The sequence below is a fragment of the Cebidichthys violaceus genome, unplaced genomic scaffold (genome assembly GCF_023349555.1).
Source record: "Cebidichthys violaceus isolate CVI_PGR_0920_01 unplaced genomic scaffold, fCebVio1.0.p SCAF_3, whole genome shotgun sequence".
Classification (NCBI taxonomy): Eukaryota; Metazoa; Chordata; class Actinopteri; order Perciformes; family Stichaeidae; genus Cebidichthys; species Cebidichthys violaceus.
The window spans coordinates 15,709,382-15,728,684 of record NW_027176483.1 but is presented as its reverse complement, the minus strand read 5'-3'; the positions used below and the strand labels follow the sequence as shown (position 1 = coordinate 15,728,684).

The following is a 19,303-nucleotide window of genomic DNA, read 5'->3' as shown; positions in this document are numbered from 1 at the left end:
GATATATCTTTGTGTCACTCCATAAATCAGAAATTACTGTCAACAGACATTAAAAAATGGCTATAAAAAATGTTTTTAGTACTAAATAATCTATAAAAGAGTCTCTGAATGATGTGTGAACAAACCCCTCAGTAGAAAGCTTTAGAACATAGAGAGGAATGAACGTGTAAAGTTTGGTGTGTGTCAGAGCTACTGAAGTGGAGATTTCTGGATCAGAGTCTGAGAAAAAAGCCATTTAGAGAAAACGTCCTTTAAAGAGACATTTAGTTAAAGTCCAGACATTTAGAAGAGTCTACAGGTGAATAGGGTCAAAAAATTAACTCATAGATATTGCCATGAAACTTCACCAGCTCATTACTGACATTAAGACATTTCATTTTAAAATTACACGTTTTCTGAAATGTTATGTTTAAAGTTGCAAATGAGGCCTTATCTTAATAATATAATGTGTGCTAATTTGCATATATTTCCAGAACATAAATCTGAATGTTTTGATAAATGCCGGTTCAGTAGAGTCAAAGTCTTTACAATCTAATCTAATAGTAACTTTTGGTGAATTTAGGAGAAATCTACAGACGCAAACTCTGTGTGTGTGTGTGTGTGTGTGTGTGTGTGTGTGTGTGTGTGTGTGTGTGTGTGTGTGTGTGTGTGTGTGTGTGTGTGTGAATGATTAAGACGTTCAGTTATTGAAGAAATTGATTCATTATTGATAAAATTATGAAAGCCAATAAAAACAGCTGATTGCATTATTGATTAGGCCAGATAAGAGGTTCCACAACTCTATTATGAGATCACGAAGGGCTGACACACACACACACACACACACACACACACACACACACACACACACACACACTTCACTGAACAAACATTAATACATCCTATTAAACACTCACAGGGCTGCCACACAAAGATGCTGCTGTGTTCTACTTAGAGTCTAATTTAAAGGCATTACCCAAGTAATCAATACTGCCTGTGTGTAGACACAGTGGGGTTTGTAAAAGTATTTTTAGATGAGGGCTGACTGGTCTTGTGTGTCCGTGCGTGGCGCGTACATAGAGTACGCATAATATGACAAACGTTCAGCTGTGCTTTGTCTCAGCCAGCTGCTCCTTTGCAGATAAGTCATTTTTAAAATCTTTTTCGACCTTGAAAGTAGCCATGTGTATTTTAAACTTGTCCCATGAAGAACTGAGAAGGAGACTGGGGCTAATTACAGTTTTTCAAAGTCATCTTCATGGGATCCATCTTTTAGTTTTCTTTCGGAGGATCTTGTATAGTATATAATGTATAGCTTAAATTGAACTTGGGGGGCAAAAAGGAGAGGAGAGTCTCCTATAGTAATTCTCAGATTTACAGATTAGCTAAAAGAGAAGAACAGATGGAAGCTTTTGTATACAATCAAGAAAACACCCCATTGTTTGTGGAGTGAACATCAAGCTGTGCTGTCCTGCTAACTTTCTATTGAACTCTTCCCACCAAGGAAACTTTTAGTACATTGATACACCATGCAGAAAGGTTTCAGTCTATCTGTAGTGTTAGTGCACCATTTGTAAGGGTCAATAAAGTGCCTTCCAGTGTGCCTTAGTATTTCTCCGTCCTGTACTAACTGTAGTTCATTTTAGTCAGTTTATTTAAAATATATATGGAAGTATTCACCTAAGACTAATGTGCCTCTTGTCAAAAAGAGTTATACAGCCTGCCCCGCAGTCTCAACAACACACTGTGCAACTCCTTTTTGTCTGAGAATTTACCAGAGCCCTCAGCCCTCAAACAGTTTTTCAGCTAATAACCGGCCTTGTGCCATTTTTTTTTTTTTTTTTTTTTTACCGTGTCGCCCCGTTTCTCTTGCTCCCTCTCTTTGCCTAGCGGGCTTGCAGCACATGCCCTTGCTCCTGGAATTCCAGGCCTGGTCCTGAATAGTAGGGTTGTTCCTGCTGGCTGTACCCTATCAAAGGCCCAGAAACCACACATCCTGCGAGGTGCTGTTTTTTTGTGGCGGGGCGAGGGAAGGAAAACACGGGAGCGGAGGATGATGTTTTTCTTCGCTTGTTTAGTGGATGCAGTACAAATCACGAAGGACTGGCTGATGTTTCTCATGTGGGGTTTTGCCCTGGATTCAGGGTATTTGTGATCCCCTCTGATGACGGCACTAATGTACTCCTCTGTGGAAGGCTGAGGTTGGTCGTCGCTCTTTCTCTCTCTGGCAAACGCGTGCAAGGCCGTCTGTTTGCTGTCCAGAAGTTGTCATCGATCACTGACTCAACCACAGGAAAAAAAGAGCAGGAATGAAACAACATATCGGTTAAGATAAATCTCTCACCTCTCTACTGTAGGTCAATCACCACATTCACAATGTGATTTACTTTTTCATTGACTATACAGACTGTTGTGTTATGACCTTTTGGAAGAAATATGCTCCATATGTTAACATGTTGCCATAAACTGTCGTACATCTGTCATTTTTAAAGCAGTAGAGGTAAAGTTGCAGTGTGGACTAATTTAGATGTGGATTGTCAGCACTAGCCTTGAACTATTCGTAAATACTGTTTTCATCCAGATGACCCCTGTTTCACACAGTGATGGTGCAGGCTGTGACTGCATGACAAACCGCGATTAAAGCTCAAACCCAGAGTAGCTTGCTTGTTACTTTATTGCTGTCTTGTGTTGTTTGTGTTTGTTTTCTTACAACCCGGGTTTGGACTTGCTCCTGCATTAACATATTTTTGAAGTTCACAGCCTCCCTTCATCTCCTGATCTTTTCTTGGAGTCATTAAAAGACGGATTACGTTAATCACAGGCCTGTCTTCTTGCTGGTATTTGTTTTCATTAAGTCGACAGATGCAATATGAGAGCATGAGAAGGAGAATGAAATATAGCCCCCAGGTAAGATTCCCCTTCCTCCACTGAGGTAATGTGTAGAATTTGTTTAGAGACGCCCACTACCTCAAAGTTTCTGATAAGGGGCACATCGAGGACGGTGTTTGTAGTGTGTAGTGAGGGGGACTGGGAGGCTGTGATCTCTGAGACTGGGACTAGTTCCTCTCCGCTTCTGAGCCAGCAGGTTGTTCTAACCTGGATGTCAGGAAGCACTCGGCACTATAACTGTAGCTTCTTGGTCTCTTGAATGGTATCCTTCAGCCAGTATTTGTTGTCCAGCGTATGGGCACAAAAAGGAGGATTTGCCACATCAAATGAAGAGGTTACCTAAAAATGTATTGAGTTACAAAGTGCATTCTTCTTCTTCTTTGGTTGTGTGTTGGCTGGGTGGTCCAGCTTTGTCTGTGACACCTCAGCTGTATCTGTGCACAGTCATCTCCTCTCCCACCTATACTTTCCTCTGGCCCATCGGTGCCACAGTGTCCCGACTGTGGGAACACGTCGTCAACCCAAGCAGGCAGCGGCTCCAGCTGGCTGAGGGCCGTGGGTCCTGGTGTCTGCCCGGCTCTGGTGTCTCCACGCTGCCGTGTGAGAAGACAGACAGAGGAACAGGCCTTTTTAAAATAGAGGTGTACATACTGTGTGAAGGAAGGCAGATGTACAAACACATCGGGGTCATAGACAGACAGACAGACAGACAGACAGACAGACAGACAGACAGACAGACAGACAGACAGACAGACAGACAGACAGACAGACAGACAGACAGACAGACAGACAGACAGACAGACAGACAGACAGACAGACAGGCAGACAGACAGGCAGACAGACAGATGGTGTAGGAAGGCTGCTATAGATGGTCTGGATGGAGACAGACAGACAGATGGACAATAGAGACAGGTAGGGCAAAAGGCTGACAGCGTGAAGACAAACATTCAAACAACCAGGGATTCATTGGTCCAATGGTCCATTTCACGTGACAAAGTTTTATATTTAAGCTGCAGTTGGTAACTTTTATAAAGATGACTTTTTTAAACCGTCACTATATCTTGACTAGGGGCGCACAAAACTTTTTTTTTGCTGTCAATATTGATTGCAGATCCTCAATCAGCCTTATCGACCATTATGATCGTTTTTGTTGTTATTTTGTTTGTTATAGCAGCTAATATACAAGGTGTTAGACTTTCACCACCATCCCAAAACATAATTTCAACCGCCTCGAGGTCAGTTTAAACCATCAAAAGTTCAAACTGTCCAAACAAAAGCATGAATGCTGATCGATTAATGGTCAGAGGTAAAACTTTATTTCACACTTTGATGGTTAAACTGTGTAATTAATCTAGGGTGGAGATCCGTTACACAACCAATCCTGACAGTTATACACCAGACAGATGATCTGTGAAAAAAAATCTGGTTCTTCTGCTTCTTTTAGTGCTCATAATGGCATCAGTAGATTCCACCACGCCTGAAGCAAAAACAACCAGTCAGTGCCGAGGAGTCTGTAGCGCAGCTGTCAATCACTGCTGCTGAACTGTGATCAAACTGTCAAACCAGGCAGAGCCGCGCATATATGAATGAAGATTCTGTAACTGCGTAGCCAATTTATCACATCAACTGTTTTCAGCGACATATTTTAGTGTACTGTGTGGCTGCAATAAGAGAAAGCTCGCTCTGGCCGGTGGGCGGGTTCTTTGTTTAGGCTTAAATGCTTACAACAGGTTAGCCAGGTATCAACCTTTCTCGTTTTACTAACTAAACAGTGTGGATTTGCTCGTCTTCTCCTCTTGTCAATTTGGGGTTCTGAATCTGAAATACACGGAGGTAAAGACAGAAGTAAGCAGCGTCACTGGAGGGCAGACCGTGGCAGCTCCGAGTGCCATCTGAACCCGACCTGAGACCAGACTGTCCAGTGTGCGGTGGAGGGAGACGGGTCGGAGAGCTGAGGTCAGCAGATACACGGGAGAGTTGCCAACCGAGGGCAGGGAGCTCGGTGGTAACGGAGCTGTCCAATAGATTCGTCTCCACCACTGGAAATGTCTCGGTAGTCTGGTCTGCACACCTGCAGTGTAACACGCTCGGCCCCCACACAGGTGCACACTCTACCCCCTCTACCTGTCGTGTTGAGAGTGTGTGCAGGTGCCACACTGTGTGACTATTCATGTATACGCTCTCTCTCTCTCCTTCCCGCCTCCTTGGGGCCCACAAGGAGGGAGTACATCCACAGTCTCTTAGTAACAAACCCCACCTTCAAACGCTTTTCTCCGCAGGCCACATAACTGCTCTTCCATTCTTCAGGTTCACCTCTCAGCGTTTGTAATATTCAAGTTTCTGCCAGCACGCTTCAGTTTCTATTTGTTTACTGCGAGGGGAAGTAAATATTCCTACAGATGAAAGCTTGTGCTCCTCCGTTCCAGATGTTTCTCGTGTGACACCCTCTTTAAAGGCATTTATCGCTTTCGGCTGTCCGACCGCAGCATTTTCATAGTATTGTTACCTCAAGCAAACATCCCAACTGTCAGAGCGGTGGGCCTGCCCGGCCAAGTCTTCTGCATGAGGTTAGCTTTGTTGAAAATGAGAGGCTGACTGGCTGTCTTGACATACGAGCTTCAGTCTCTTTTATCTCTTCCATCACTAATATCCCCTAACAAAAGGACAAAGGCAGGCCAGATACAAGGCGAGGTGTCGCTTTTCATTTGGAAAAACACAAACAGTCAGTACATCTGAGGTGTATGTTCTATGTAGTTTTCTAAATTCTAGTTTATGGACTGCAATTTAAAACAAGAGGGCCTGTGCTGGTGTTCAGTGTACAGATTATGTGTCTTCATCATTCGTTCACACGCAAGCACCCACACCGGTCTCTTTAGAGCAGCTGGATCTAGAGATGAATGAGAGAAGTGGGTGAGGTCTGACCAAGAGACTGAAAGAGATCAATGTATTTCTCACAGATTCTCTTTTCTCTGATGTTGAGCCACACAGATGTAACCGCTTCCCGTCCTTCTTTGCATTACTCGTCCACATTTTTATCATCCTCGGTGTTAAAGTGGAAGCAGCATCAATCATTTAGTCACTCGTTCTATTTGTGATATTCTGCTGAATCTGTCTCTGTTCAGGCTCTGAAAAAGTTTTAGTTTGCTTCTTTGCAGAGGACAGCAGCTGTGGTCTGCTTTGATTCACAGCCGTTACAAAAGGATTCCACTGGTGACCCAGAGTTACAGCAAAAAAAAAAAAAAAAGAAAGAATAAGCAAATTGTCCATAGAAAACTATTCAAAGAGCTTCTGTTGTATAAAGGCCTCGCCACAGCAGTATTTAACAATTTCACGAATCGCTGCGAATCAGTGGATTGTAGGCAAAGTACACTTTTGATGTTAAATTCAGCTTTGGTGACCTTTTGACACACACATTTATGCCATTGACCAAAAGCAAGCCAGCTTCACAGTGCTGACAAAAAGAAGAGGAATGTTTGGCAACAGTATGAATATGCTTTTCAATAATAATACCTAACAAAAGTATTAAAGGCAGAGAAGTAGATTATAATGCAGGAGCGACGTAAGAAGTCTTTGGGGACATTTTGAGACACATTTACTGTTGGAGTGACTCTGCATCGCCATTGCAATCCATTGTTACTCCTGTGAATCCAAACCCACTTCAATTCCTGCTCTTTGGGAAGGACTTTTTAGACCCACCTTAAAAGCCTACAGGTGAAGCATTCCTTTAAGGATGTAAACGCATGCATGCATGCATATCTACGCGTTAACACACAAACCTACATAAACCTGAACAGACTCGCACAAACACACATCCAGCCACACAGACAAGGCGCTGGTCTGGTGTCCAGATCAAACACAATGTCGACATGTTAACCAGCAGCTGAACAAACAGCTCTGCCTTCTCCCAGCATTCAGCTCCTCACTTTATTTAGTTTGGATCAAAATGAGGGTCCTCACAGGCCACCGTAGTGTCAGCGGTGATTGATCTCTCCCTCCCGCTCGCTGCAGGCCTCCCCATCTTTGGAGGTGTTGCCTTAGCAACCATGGCTTTTTTGGCTCATGCGACATTTGGCAGAGCTGAATCTAATTTGTGGAGCTTATTACATTCCACTCACTGAAATTACACATTTAAATATTACCTCAGTGAATGGAACTGACATAGATTTAAGTATTAATTTCGCCCAGTCAGACTCATCTAGTCTAACGTCTGTTTTTTTTTTTTTTTTTAGTCTGCTGGAGTGTCAAACAAAGCTGCTAGCGCATATAAGCTGTAAAACGCACCTCTTGTAAGTTACTTCACACGAGGAGCACCGCACTCTATAAAATATCCCAAAACACATTGGTTCAGCTCACAGTGTTTGAGAGAAGCAGAGGATTGTGGGCCAGGCTCTTTTCCACTGTGATTTAACGGTCGTTCCCTGGATCACAGTAGCCTACAGTCCACTGGAGCTCTCTCTGCGGTTTTGGAAGCTGCTAACATGTCAGTCAGATGTTGTAATGGGGACTACATTGCCAGTTCTGTAACATTTGAGATAAAATGCTTCAGCAAAGCTGGCAGTGTGCTGTGTGTAGTTTGGCTGTGCTTGATATGATCGGAGAGAATCTGTTCAACCTGGTTGGCAAGTCGGCATACCTTCAGTCATAACTGACAGCTTTATTATTATATAACAAAAATGGGCTTTGTCACCTTTTCAGTGCTTTATGTTTCATCACAGACGGAGCAGGCGTGTTGGTAAATGGAAGGAGACGTTGATATTGGTAATTAAATGTCAGTAGTAGTGATGTAATCAACACAGGAATCAGTGACACATTCTAGCACTCATGCCCAGATGTAAGGCAGAGGTGCCGGTACGGTCCAATAGTGTCTGACATACCAAGCGCATGACCAATTTCCTACCGGTCCCACCAACGTAATGGAGTCATTACAAGTCCTCCTTCACAAGGATGCCATGTGATTTCCATAGCTTGAGTCACTGCACAATGAGTTGTGAGTAACTCACTTATAGGCCCTAATGAGTCAGGATGTCAAATGCAGAAACGTCTCTTGTCAGGGAGGCTGCAGCTAGCATGCTAGTGGTCATGTGACCAGTGAGCGCTAGTGAGCTGGTGTTAGCTTAGAGGCCACTATTGACTGAGGGCTGTGGCTCAATGTTGATTTTAGAGTTTTCATAAAAAGTGGTTAAATGTTTCTGTTTTAAAATGATTACTGACAAATTACATTCGCTGTCCTTTTTTACTACAGCGCAATTGTGCTTGATCTGGACCTCCATTATTATTGTGACCAAGCAAATCAAATATAATACTAATAACAAATTATAGAATACTGATCTGATGATTTTCTTACAAATGTTGATCTTAAACCCACGTATACAACGTAAGAAAGGCACATGTCCAAAATCTAGACTGCAATCGTTCTTCTTCTTTTACATTTTGTTTGGTTTTAGATTACTCATTTTTTCAAGAGCCGTGGTGTCGTCCTCCTCTGATGACTCTGTGTGGTCTAGTCCCTTTTTTACAAGCTGTACGATAATAGTCTACCTCTGTTGGTCAAAAGACACTTGTCAGTGGTGCCTGCAGTGTCTCCCCAGCTGGTCCAGGGCCTGGCATGCGATGCGTTGGTAATAAAACACTCCATGGCAGCTTAGTGGATCGGTGCTGGTAAAGAGTCGGTCACCCTGCTGGCCTTCAGATCACATCCATCTGCCTCTCGTTAACGGAGTGGAGAGAGAAGGAACGGAGAGTTTCAGGTGGCGAGAGAAGACGAGGGGTGGACGGAGGTTCAGAGCGCCTCCAGAAGCGTATTTGACATCTGGGATTGCTCGGGGATGAGTCTCATTACTGGGAGTCTCTTGAACACTGCCTGCATGGATTGTGCTGGTAGCCTCATTGGCACAGGTGTGTGCCATGTGCTGCCATAGGCGTGAGTCCAACTTAATAACTCCCACATTCCTATCTATGATTCCTCCTGCATGTTTCCTCTCTTTATAATCTAATCTCTTTACTATCTAAGCTCATTAATGTACTGACAACAAGAAGGCATTCTTCACAGCCAGGACTGCAAATGAATGTATAGTCTGTTTTAAAAAGCTCAAAAACAACAGATCCCTGGTCACCACAAGACTCAACATAAAACCAACTCACTGTGGATTGAGTCATGCCCCGTGGAAAACAGCAACGCGCTCGGCCCGTCTTTTACCCGTCCAATAGCTTGGCTGAACCTACTTTTTGTTTAATTTTTGCCACATGGCATCCATTTATCAAAGAAGCAAGATGATGGATGATTGGCCCGCTATAATTAGGTATGGCAGCAGAGCCTTGTTGGATTATCGGAACACTCAAAAAAATGTCAGAGGAAGCTGTGCTGTAGATGCTCAGCTCCTTCTGGCTTGTGAACCCACTCCAGCTGTAATTGAAAGCTCGTGCTCCGTTAAAAAACTGATCGGCCATTTCGCAATTACCTTTGATGGTATTTATCCCGTCTTGTATCCTCCAGAAGAGGCACGGACAACTTCCTCCGGTCCCAAACCCGAGATGTGAAGCAGATGGTGGGGCTGGGCGCCCCTTTTGCGTCGTCCCTCCCCAGGCCTCAGCCGCTATTTCAGGTGCTGCTGATGTGGAAATGCAGCCCTGGGACCGCTGTGGTACGGCATGTCCCAGATAGCTTGTTGGTGGAGACTGTAATCAACTAGAAACTAGAAACGCTGAGAGTCGGTCTGTCTTTGATGGTTCCCATTGAGGAATATGAGAAACACTCGGCATAAATAACAGATGCTTTTGTGGCAGACTGATTCATAGCAAGGTTAATCGGGAGCATCAGAGGGGAGCGTATTGTTGGGTTCAAGAAAAGAACATATCACCGTCGCCCTCTGACAGTCGCTGAGTTGTTTTTACTGAAGTCCGGTTTCTCTCTTTGTAGGTCAACAACGTGGCTCAGTACCCATCCGGCTGACGCAGCAGTCTCTTTGACAATAGAACCGGCCTATCTGGCAAATCAGAAGCCAATCTGAACTGCCACTTTGGACATATTTGCCACCATGAATGGGGTTATGGGAAGTATGCGATGTGGACTCCAAAAGGAGCATTTGGATAACATCCAGTTCAGAAACAAAAGGGTCTTTGGTCCAAACTGATCACCACAAAGATCCAAACAGCGCTCTCTCTTTGTCCACATCACGTGCACTCTGGGCCACATTGACTGGATGTCCTTCAGTCAGCTGGAATTGTTGCTGACAACTTTATAGACCACTGCTTTATTTCTGCAAGTCGCTATCCAGTCATGTCAACGTGGACCGGATTATGGTTTTAAAAGTCTGTGGAGTTTTTGGCAGATTGTTTGCAGAAATGTATCGACAATCGGTTATTATTTTTAGTCAGCATTGCTCTAGTGCTTCGTTCTGTGTCATGTCATTTCTCAACACATTGCACAGGTGCTCTCATCTCCCCAGTATGAAAGGGATCACAGAGGGCTTTGATGCCTACTCCCCACACACACACACACACACACACACACACACACACACACACACACACATCCCTTGGCACAGAGGCCTCCACACGTGTTTACCATACAGATGACCTCAGAACGACAGGAATGCACCATGTTTTAGTAGAGAGACACTCGCTATGACAGTATGATGGATCTAACTTTTGTTTCCTGTGTTAGGTTTTTAAAGAAGAGGTCCTCTGTGCTGGTCTGGTCCTGTTAGTTCTGTAAAAAAAACAGCTGATGGTGGCAGGGGGTGAAGCATCAGTATAATCAAACGGAGCTGTTTGGCTGCCCTCAAACACTGATGTGACTTATTTATTCATTCAAATAGTTTCCTAATGGATTAGATAACTCCTCTTATGTAATTGTCGGGCCATAGTCGAAGGCTAGGATGGCCAATCTAGTTTTTAAATGACCCACGGTGAATTTAAAAAAAATCTACAATATGCCTTGAGCATCTTTCTAATAAATTGCACCGTTTGTAAAGAGGCAGAGTTTAAACACCAAATATCGACTACATTTAGTGAAAGTATGTCTTAACCTCTTGGTACAGAAACCAATAATTTACCATTTCTGCCCGTTCTGTTTGTTTCAGATTTACATCTGACATTTGCATCGCAATCTTTTAAGTGGGCCCTTAGGCCATGAACAATAGTCAATATACAGTTGTGGTCAAAAGTTTACATACATTTGTAAAGAATATAATGTCATGGCTCTCTTGAGTTTCCAGTTATTTCTACAACTCTGATTTTTCTCTGATAGAGTGATTGGAACAGATACTTCTTTGTCACAAAAAACATTCATGAAGTTTGGTTCTTTCATGACTTTATTATGGGTTAACAGAAAAAGTGACAAAATCTGCTGGGTCAAAAATATACATACAGCAACATGAATTAGCAATTTTGGTGACTGAGAAAGTTGTGTCAATGAAATGAGCTTCATAGCATGGCCTCTTAACTTCTTGTGAGTGATTATGAGTGACTACAGCTGGTGACTTCTCTGAGGCCATTTAAATAGGGCTCATTGGATACAAACGCCCACAAACGCTACAATGGGAAAGTCAAAGGAGCTCAGCATGGATCTGAAAAAGCGAATCATTGACTTGAACAAGTCAGGAAAGTCACTTGGAGCCATTTCAAAGCAGCTGCAGGTCCCAAGAGCAACAGTGCAAACAATTGTTTGTAAGTATAAAGTGCATGGCACTGTTTTGTCACTGCCACGATCAGGAAGAAAACGCAAGCTATCACCTGCTGCTGAGAGAAAATTGGTCAGGAGGGTGAAGAGTCAACCGAGAACCACCAAAAAGCAGATCTGCCAAGAATTAGAAGCTGCTGGAACACAGGTGTCAGTGTCCACAGTCAAGCGTGTTTTGCATCTCCATGGACTGAGAGGCTGCCGTGCAAGAAGGAAGCCCTTGCTCCTAAAGCGGCACCTTAAGGCTCGACTGAAGTTTGCTGCTGATCACATGGACAAAGATAAGACCTTCTGAAGGAAAGTTCTGTGGTCAGACGAAACAAAAATCGAGCTGTTTGGACACAATGCCCAGCAATATGTTTGGAGGAGAAAAGGTGAGGCCTTTAACCCCAAGAACACCATGCCTACCGTCAAGCACGGTGGTGGTAGTATTATGCTGTGGGGCTGTTTTGCTGCTAATGGAACTGGTGCTTTACACAGTGTAAATGGGATAATGAAGAAGGAGGATTACCTTCAAATTCTTCAAGATAACCTAAAATCATCAGCCCGAAGGTTGGGTCTTGGGCGCAGTTGGGTGTTCCAACAGGACAATGACCCCAAACGCACATCAAAGGTGGTAATGGAATGGCTAAATCAGGCTAGAATTAGGGTTTTAGAATGGCCTTCCCAAAGTCCTGACTTAAATCCCATTGAGAACATGTGGACAATGCTGAAGGAACAAGTCCATGTCAGAAAGCCATCAAATTTAACTGAACTGCACCAATTCTGTCAAGAGGAGTGGTCAAAGATTCAACGAGAAGCTTGCCAGAAGCTTGTGGATGGCTACCAAAAGCGCCTAATTGAAGTGAAAATGGCCAAGGGACATGTAACCAAATATTAGCACTGCTGTATGTATATTTTTGACCCAGCAGATTTGATCACTTTTTCTGTTAACCCATAATAAAGTCATGAAAGAACCAAACTTCATGAATGTTTTTTGTGACAAAGAAGTATCTGTTCCAATCACTCTATCAGAGAAAAATCAGAGTTGTAGAAATAACTGGAAACTCAAGAGAGCCATGACATTATATTCTTTACAAATGTATGTAAACTTTTGACCACAACTGTATATTGACTATTGTTCATGGCCTAAGGGCCCACTTAAAAGATTGCGATGCAAATGTCAGATGTAAATCTGAAACAAACAGAACGGGCAGAAATGGTAAATTATTGGTTTCTGTACCAAGAGGTTAAGACATACTTTCACTAAATGTAGTCGATATTTGGTGTTTAAACTCTGCCTCTTTACAAACGGTGCAATTTATTAGAAAGATGCTCAAGGCATATTGTAGATTTTTTTTAAATTCACCGTGGGTCATTTAAAAACTAGATTGGCCATCCTAGCCTTCGACTATGGCCCGACAATTACATAAGAGGAGTTATCTAATCCATTAGGAAACTATTTGAATGAATAAATAAGTCACATCAGTGTTTGAGGGCAGCCAAACAGCTCCGTTTGATTATACTGATGCTTCACCCCCTGCCACCATCAGCTGTTTTTTTTACAGAACTAACAGGACCAGACCAGCACAGAGGACCTCTTCTTTAAAAACCTAACACAGGAAACAAAAGTTAGATCCATCATACTGTCATAGCGAGTGTCTCTCTACTAAAACATGGTGCATTCCTGTCGTTCTGAGGTCATCTGTATGGTAAACACGTCAGAGAAAATCAGAGTTGTAGAAATAACGGGGAAACTCAAGAGAGCCATGACATTATGTTCTTTACAAGTGTATGTAAACTTTTGACCACAACTGTAGGTATTTGGCAATTTCTTCGTGTTTTAACTTTACTTATTTACAGACTTTCACACAATATAATATTTGAAGTGGGCAGTTAGGCTGTGCACTGTATTTAAGTTTAAACATATTGAATTCATTTAGAAGATACAGAATATCTTATGGTAATATGTGGGCACACCAATGAACGCCTGTAATGCCAAATGTTAGACTGTTTAATAGTATTGTGTGGTTATTTTGATCGAAAATGCAATTACTATGGTGTAGAAACACTGATTTTCTTGCGGTGTAACTGGTTGGAAACTACACATTTTGTTTGACCTCTGACTACTTATAATTGTCTGTATATTGCCAACAGTCAAAAAAGTTTAGTTTAATTTCTTTTTTATTCTGGTTAAACCTCCACTGATGATATTATACTATTTTGTTGTGTGATTCTCTCCATTGATATTCAAAATCAGCCGTCACAGAGAGCTGTAGGCGACAGAAAGTTTCCTTCTTAACATGCTGCTGCTGGTGCAGCATATTGAAAGCAGCTTTGAAAAGCTTAGATTTATGGGTGAAAAAGCCAAAAGATAGGAAACCTAAAATAGAGAGACAAATACTGTGGTCATGACCCTGTTTTGACTCTGTTGTTACAGCTGAATTTTCTTAAACTAAAAAGTGAATTTTCATAACTCAGGAAGTGACGAACCTGTCGTTTTCTCCGACAGGTGGTTGCCTTTCAACGTGAATTTCTCCGCCCTTCAACTTGTTACTACAGCTTCAATGGCCAGTGTTTGACTTGGAAAATGAATGATTTAATGAGTTTCCGTGTGCAGTCGAGAATGTAATTGTGTTAAATGATCCAAAACGCTCCTTTGTGTCAGACCCACGGTAGCTTTGTTTTAATCCCCACACTCCACACAGATGGAAGCAGTTGCGAGGTTCACCCATTCATCAAAAAGACCTGGTGGACTTTAATGCAGTCCCAGTTAAAACAAACCTCATTCTCTGTGCTCATTGTTGGCCTCCCAGTTTTGTTAATGGTGTTCTTGAAGTGGAACTTTTAAAGTTCTTGATTGCAGTCAACCCTCTGCTTTGCTGTTGAAGTCCTCTCGTCCACGTTATTGATGTCCGTGGTGCACTGTGAGTTTAACTGCTGTAATAAGCATTTTATTTAGATTTAGTATTGCTGAGACGCCTTCCTTTTGTCCCGTCTGTCTCTGTCTAAGTGGTTTACTTCTTTGCGGGTGCCAGACGGAAGGAGCTGCTACTTAGTCGACATAAATCGTTAATTTATCAAGATTGTGAAAAGACTTAAAACTGATGAATGGAGCGGAGCCCTTTGGTAATTTGATTACTGCATTAGGGGCGCGTGCCCATGCACACACACACACACACACATGCAGCTCTCACCCGCCGTTGAAGCTTTCTTATTGAGTCAGCAGTAGATTGGCCATGAAGTTGCTCCACGTCCTGAACAATTGATGGCCTTCCATAAAGGTTCTCGGGGATATTTTGGCTTCCTTACGAAGGCATGAGTTGCTGTCTAATTGTCTCGTCAAATACTATAATAATACAATATCTTTGTTTCAGTCCACTTTACTTCCATAATAATTAGAGTATTCATTAAGCAGCAGGTTGATATAGATTCCACTTGTTGTGGTTCCCTTTGCTCTTGTCTAATGAAGCCTCTAGTTAAAGTGATGTTGACGACAGAAACTGAGGTTCACAATGGAAATCAACTCATCGTCCTTTATTTCAGTAGGTGGTCAGACTGAGTGCTATTGCCATGAATAGAAAGAAGCAACTGCACATGAAAAAAGATTTTTAATGTTGCAATTACAGAGACCGCTGCACAAGCAGACCACAATCAGTAAGTTGGAAAACGTATGTTGCAAGCAGCGTGTCCGCTGACACAGATCTCACAGTCATCAAAGGAAATAGTCAGTGCTCAAATTACAGTTTATTAACCACAAAAACAACCAAATTGTCTTATGTGGCCAGTTGAAGCCACTGAAGCACTGACAGACACTCAAATGGACCAGCGATGACGAGCACAATCCGACTACTGCGTTGTAGCTTTCTGGAAGCCTGTCATTTTATTCAGGAGCTGGAAGACTGTGCAATATAAGAAGACATTGTGTTAAATAAGCCGTTAAGAGTTAAGGCACTGCTAATGCTCCTGCGCTGCACTTGTTTTTTCTCTTAAGGCGATCAATGCCTAAGAAATCAGATACTCTTAATTCACTCTATTGACGTTTGAATCTATTCTCAAATGGATGCAATACCCTCTTATGAGTTCTTGTTCTTATATTAATATACATATTAGTGTTTGCATTATCAATACCACACTGACTATAAGTGAGGACAATAGGATGTACATTAAACTATGCCCTGAACCAATTCTCCTTGTTCTGTTCTGCTGATCTTAGTACGGCACAGAAACGGCCATTAAGACCTGGCAGCTTTTACCTTTGTATAATAGCACCTGGTCCAGGGAGTTGTACAAATAGTTTGTGACGGCATGTTGCAGCCTTTAGTGTGTTTTTTGTTTTTAAAATGAAGGATCTCTCTGTGTTGGTGTCTGTGTGGCTCTAAATCACCTCATTAATCTGTTTCCTCTGCTGAAGATGTCTGCCTTCCATTAGGAGAAATCCATTATACATGGCCAGAGACGACACACGGATGAAAGTGTGTGTGTGTGTGTGTGTGTGTGTGTGTGTGTGTGTGTGTGTGTGTGTGTGTGTGTGTGTGTGTGTGTGTGTGTGTGTTAGGTCCCAGTTTTCATGCTGAGGATTTAAATTTCAATGAGGGTCCTCTGACAGGCGTGATTCCTCAGAAAGGACCTCAGAGGGTAATTTACCTGCAACTTGTTTAAGTGAGGCTTGCTGTCGCACCTCTGCTTTCATAAGTGGCTTGGGTTTTCAGTCGCAGGCACTAAAGTGTGTGTGTGTGTGTGTGTGTGTGTGTGTGTGTGTGTGTGTGTGTGCGTGTGTGTGTGTGTGTGTGTGTGTGTGTGTGTGTGTGTATGTGTGTGTTTGGCCCGCCCAGTGCTATAACTCTGGGTGTGTTGGGAATCAGGTTCCATTCATCCTGTAGATATTTTCAACCTTAATGAAACACCTGAGACCAGTTATGCCAACCTCGGCTCTTTACATGCATTCAGAAGACCTATAACTGATAATAAGCTGCATTGGGCTGCTCTGTAGTACTGTTGTGTACATATACATACTGTACTGTAACTACACGTCTTGCTGATTCTTTGTCTTTAATCCAATATATTTTAATATTTGGTTGCATGCTGATTTGTAAATCTGAGCTGTGTAGTTTTGAAAGATTGGAAGATTTGAGAGTGTTGTTTTTAAATGTTAAGAACAGTGGTCAAACCTGCATCTTTTGCATTTGTAACCGGTGATAACTGCCACATTTAATCACCTGTACTAGTTGATGTCCATGAGTTGGCCAAACTAAAACATAAAACTACAATCCTTATGCTGATGGTCTCCTTGTCGAACAAAACTCTCTCTCTTCTCATCCTCCAGCTTCTGGCTGCATCCTAATCTATTTGTTGTCTTCCTTGGTCTCCCTCAGAGATCCGGGCCCAGCTGGTGGAACAGCAGAAATGTCTGGACCAGCAGACAGAGATGAGGGTCCAGCTGCTGCAGGACCTCCAGGATTTCTTCAGGAAGAAGGCAGAGATCGAGATGGAATACTCCAGAAACCTGGAGAAGCTGGCCGAGCGCTTCATGGCAAAGACGCGCAGCACCAAGGATCACCAGCAGTACAAGTGAGGAGACGCGTTTGTTTATGACGTCATCGAGGCTTTTAGCCCATTATGTCACATTGACTTAGCTGGAGAGCCTAAAAAATGATCTGTGACGTTTCATTTTGTTTCACATGTGCCACAACAACACAACACAGTACTGGACTGCGGTAGAATTTGCAGCAGAATCTTTGCTTTCACTCTGATCTGTATTGAAAATCACAAAGTTTCAATACTAAAACTAAAACGCCTTTTCAATATAAAATATGCAGTGCAATGTGTATATATCTACATTTTGATACTATACTTAGGAAATAAGTCGGTCGCTACTGAAGGAGCATTTATTTTATACTCTTGCCCTACTTGTGCATGCTCACTGAAAATAGAACAATGTTGCGGAAACTAAGCCTTGAATTTATTTGGTCTTTGTCTCATAGACACGTACTATATGTACCTTTTAAAAAAATAAATAAAGATCTCATGAAGAGAGATTCTTCATCAAACTGATTAGAGGAAGTGTGTCTCCCTCCCTCACCTCTCTCTTCTGTCGTCATGGTGCATCACAGCTTGACTCTGAGCCTTTTTGACACAATTAAGCGAGCTGTAGTTTTTAGCCGTATTACACTGTAGGAGTCTGCTCATGGGAAAAGCTGGCATTAGCATATTGTTTGAGCTTGTGGTGGAAATGAAAATACTACGTGTGTTTCTCTTCGCCGTCTGCAGCTCCGATGGCTCTAGCAGCTGCGTGTGCTGGTGAAGGGACTCTGGTGTGGCGCTCTGTGGTTTTCATCGTGTGATGCACAGTCTGGTCACTTCATTCACAGGGCAAACGTTTGGCAAGTGCCTAGGAGCATATTTCTTAAGTAAATACCAGACGTCTGAATAACATTAAAAACCATCTTGTGGGTTTTAAATCATTTGGCCTATATTTTTATACTCGCATAAACGCCACACGTACAGTAAGGCTTCTGTGCTCTCCGTATTCTCTGCGTTGTTTTCGTTGGACGGACTGTAGCCTAAAGCCATTATTCATATGACAGGTCAGCTAGGCGGAGCTGCAAAAATGCTAAAGTAGCATTAAATGAATAGCTAAACCTGTGGGTAATTAGTCTAAAATAAACTGCATTCAAATGGGGGGCCACTGCCATAGCTGTCAGTGGAGCTGCATTTTTTAAAAATCTAGTTTACATAACTGATGTTGAGACAAGTTGACAAGATGTCATTCTAACTTTCTAAGAGTGCATTAATATACACAATGTGTACCAGTTTATTTGGAAGACTACAGTTCCTGTGCAGACAGCCACATGCATCCTCTCGATACACAGTATTTTTTTCAGCTGCCACTTAGATTCTTCTCCAGCAGAGTGTAACACAGATACAGGCCATGTTGCTAGTGAAGGTACAATGACATGATCCCACACTGGCTTCCCAACAAGCTGCCAACATTGTGTCAGTTGGTGTTCATGAGATTATAGCTGGTGGAGGGGAAATATTTTTTCTACTGCGCCCCAAATGCGTTCTATCTTATACAGGTCTAAATCTGCTTTGCTCTCTCGTGCTCCTGCCAGCGTGGTAACGTTTTTTGGCACAGTAGGAGTTCAGCCCAGAATCCTCTGCAGGAGTGAGATGGAGTTAGTGTTCGTCAGAAAGCACAGACTTTGAGCCACCTGTTGGAGCATTGCATTAGCTCCCTGCTGGAGAGGAACTCATCTGGCTTCATGGGAAGTGCCCTTTGTTGAGCTGTACTTCAGTGAAGATGGATATTTTTAAAGACACATTCTTATTTTTATTCTATTGCACTCGTTTTGAAGGGAGATATTAGGAGCAGATTAACAATCTGATTCATATTTAGAGTGATGGCCTAAGAAAAAAGCCTGCTGAGTCTCCTTTTTATTAATATTGCCTATGATAATATGCCCAGTGTAAACACACTAGTGTCTTTGCCACATTGAGAAGATACTGCTGTCTGTTAGTCTCCAGTTTGCTGCAAACACTTCCAGCTTCCCTGACAAAAACACTCACATCCTTTTAAGTAACGTGTAGTAGACTGTATTTTTAACTGACGTGACTACAACAACACTACACAACTACAATTACATGAAACGTTGTTCTTTGGCTTCAGAATTTCATATGAAGAGACCTTTGTGTGTTTGTTTTATTTTTTCCCTCATTACCATCAGAGGTAACTGCAATGTGCCGTAATGGGAAAAAAAAACAACCTACAAAGAG

The 19,303-nt window shown here is 42.5% G+C and overlaps 1 protein-coding gene across 2 annotated transcripts in view; it reads left to right on the top strand.

Annotated features, from left to right (window-relative positions):
* srgap1a (SLIT-ROBO Rho GTPase activating protein 1a) overlaps window positions 1-19,303 on the top strand; it is an 85,353-nt gene that overhangs the window by 21,767 nt on the left and 44,283 nt on the right. For both annotated transcript variants that reach the window (XM_068722968.1, XM_068722969.1), the window contains exon 2: window positions 16,903-17,098. In XM_068722968.1, the coding sequence (XP_068579069.1) occupies window positions 16,903-17,098 (196 nt within the window). The remainder of the gene's footprint in view (window positions 1-16,902; window positions 17,099-19,303) is intronic.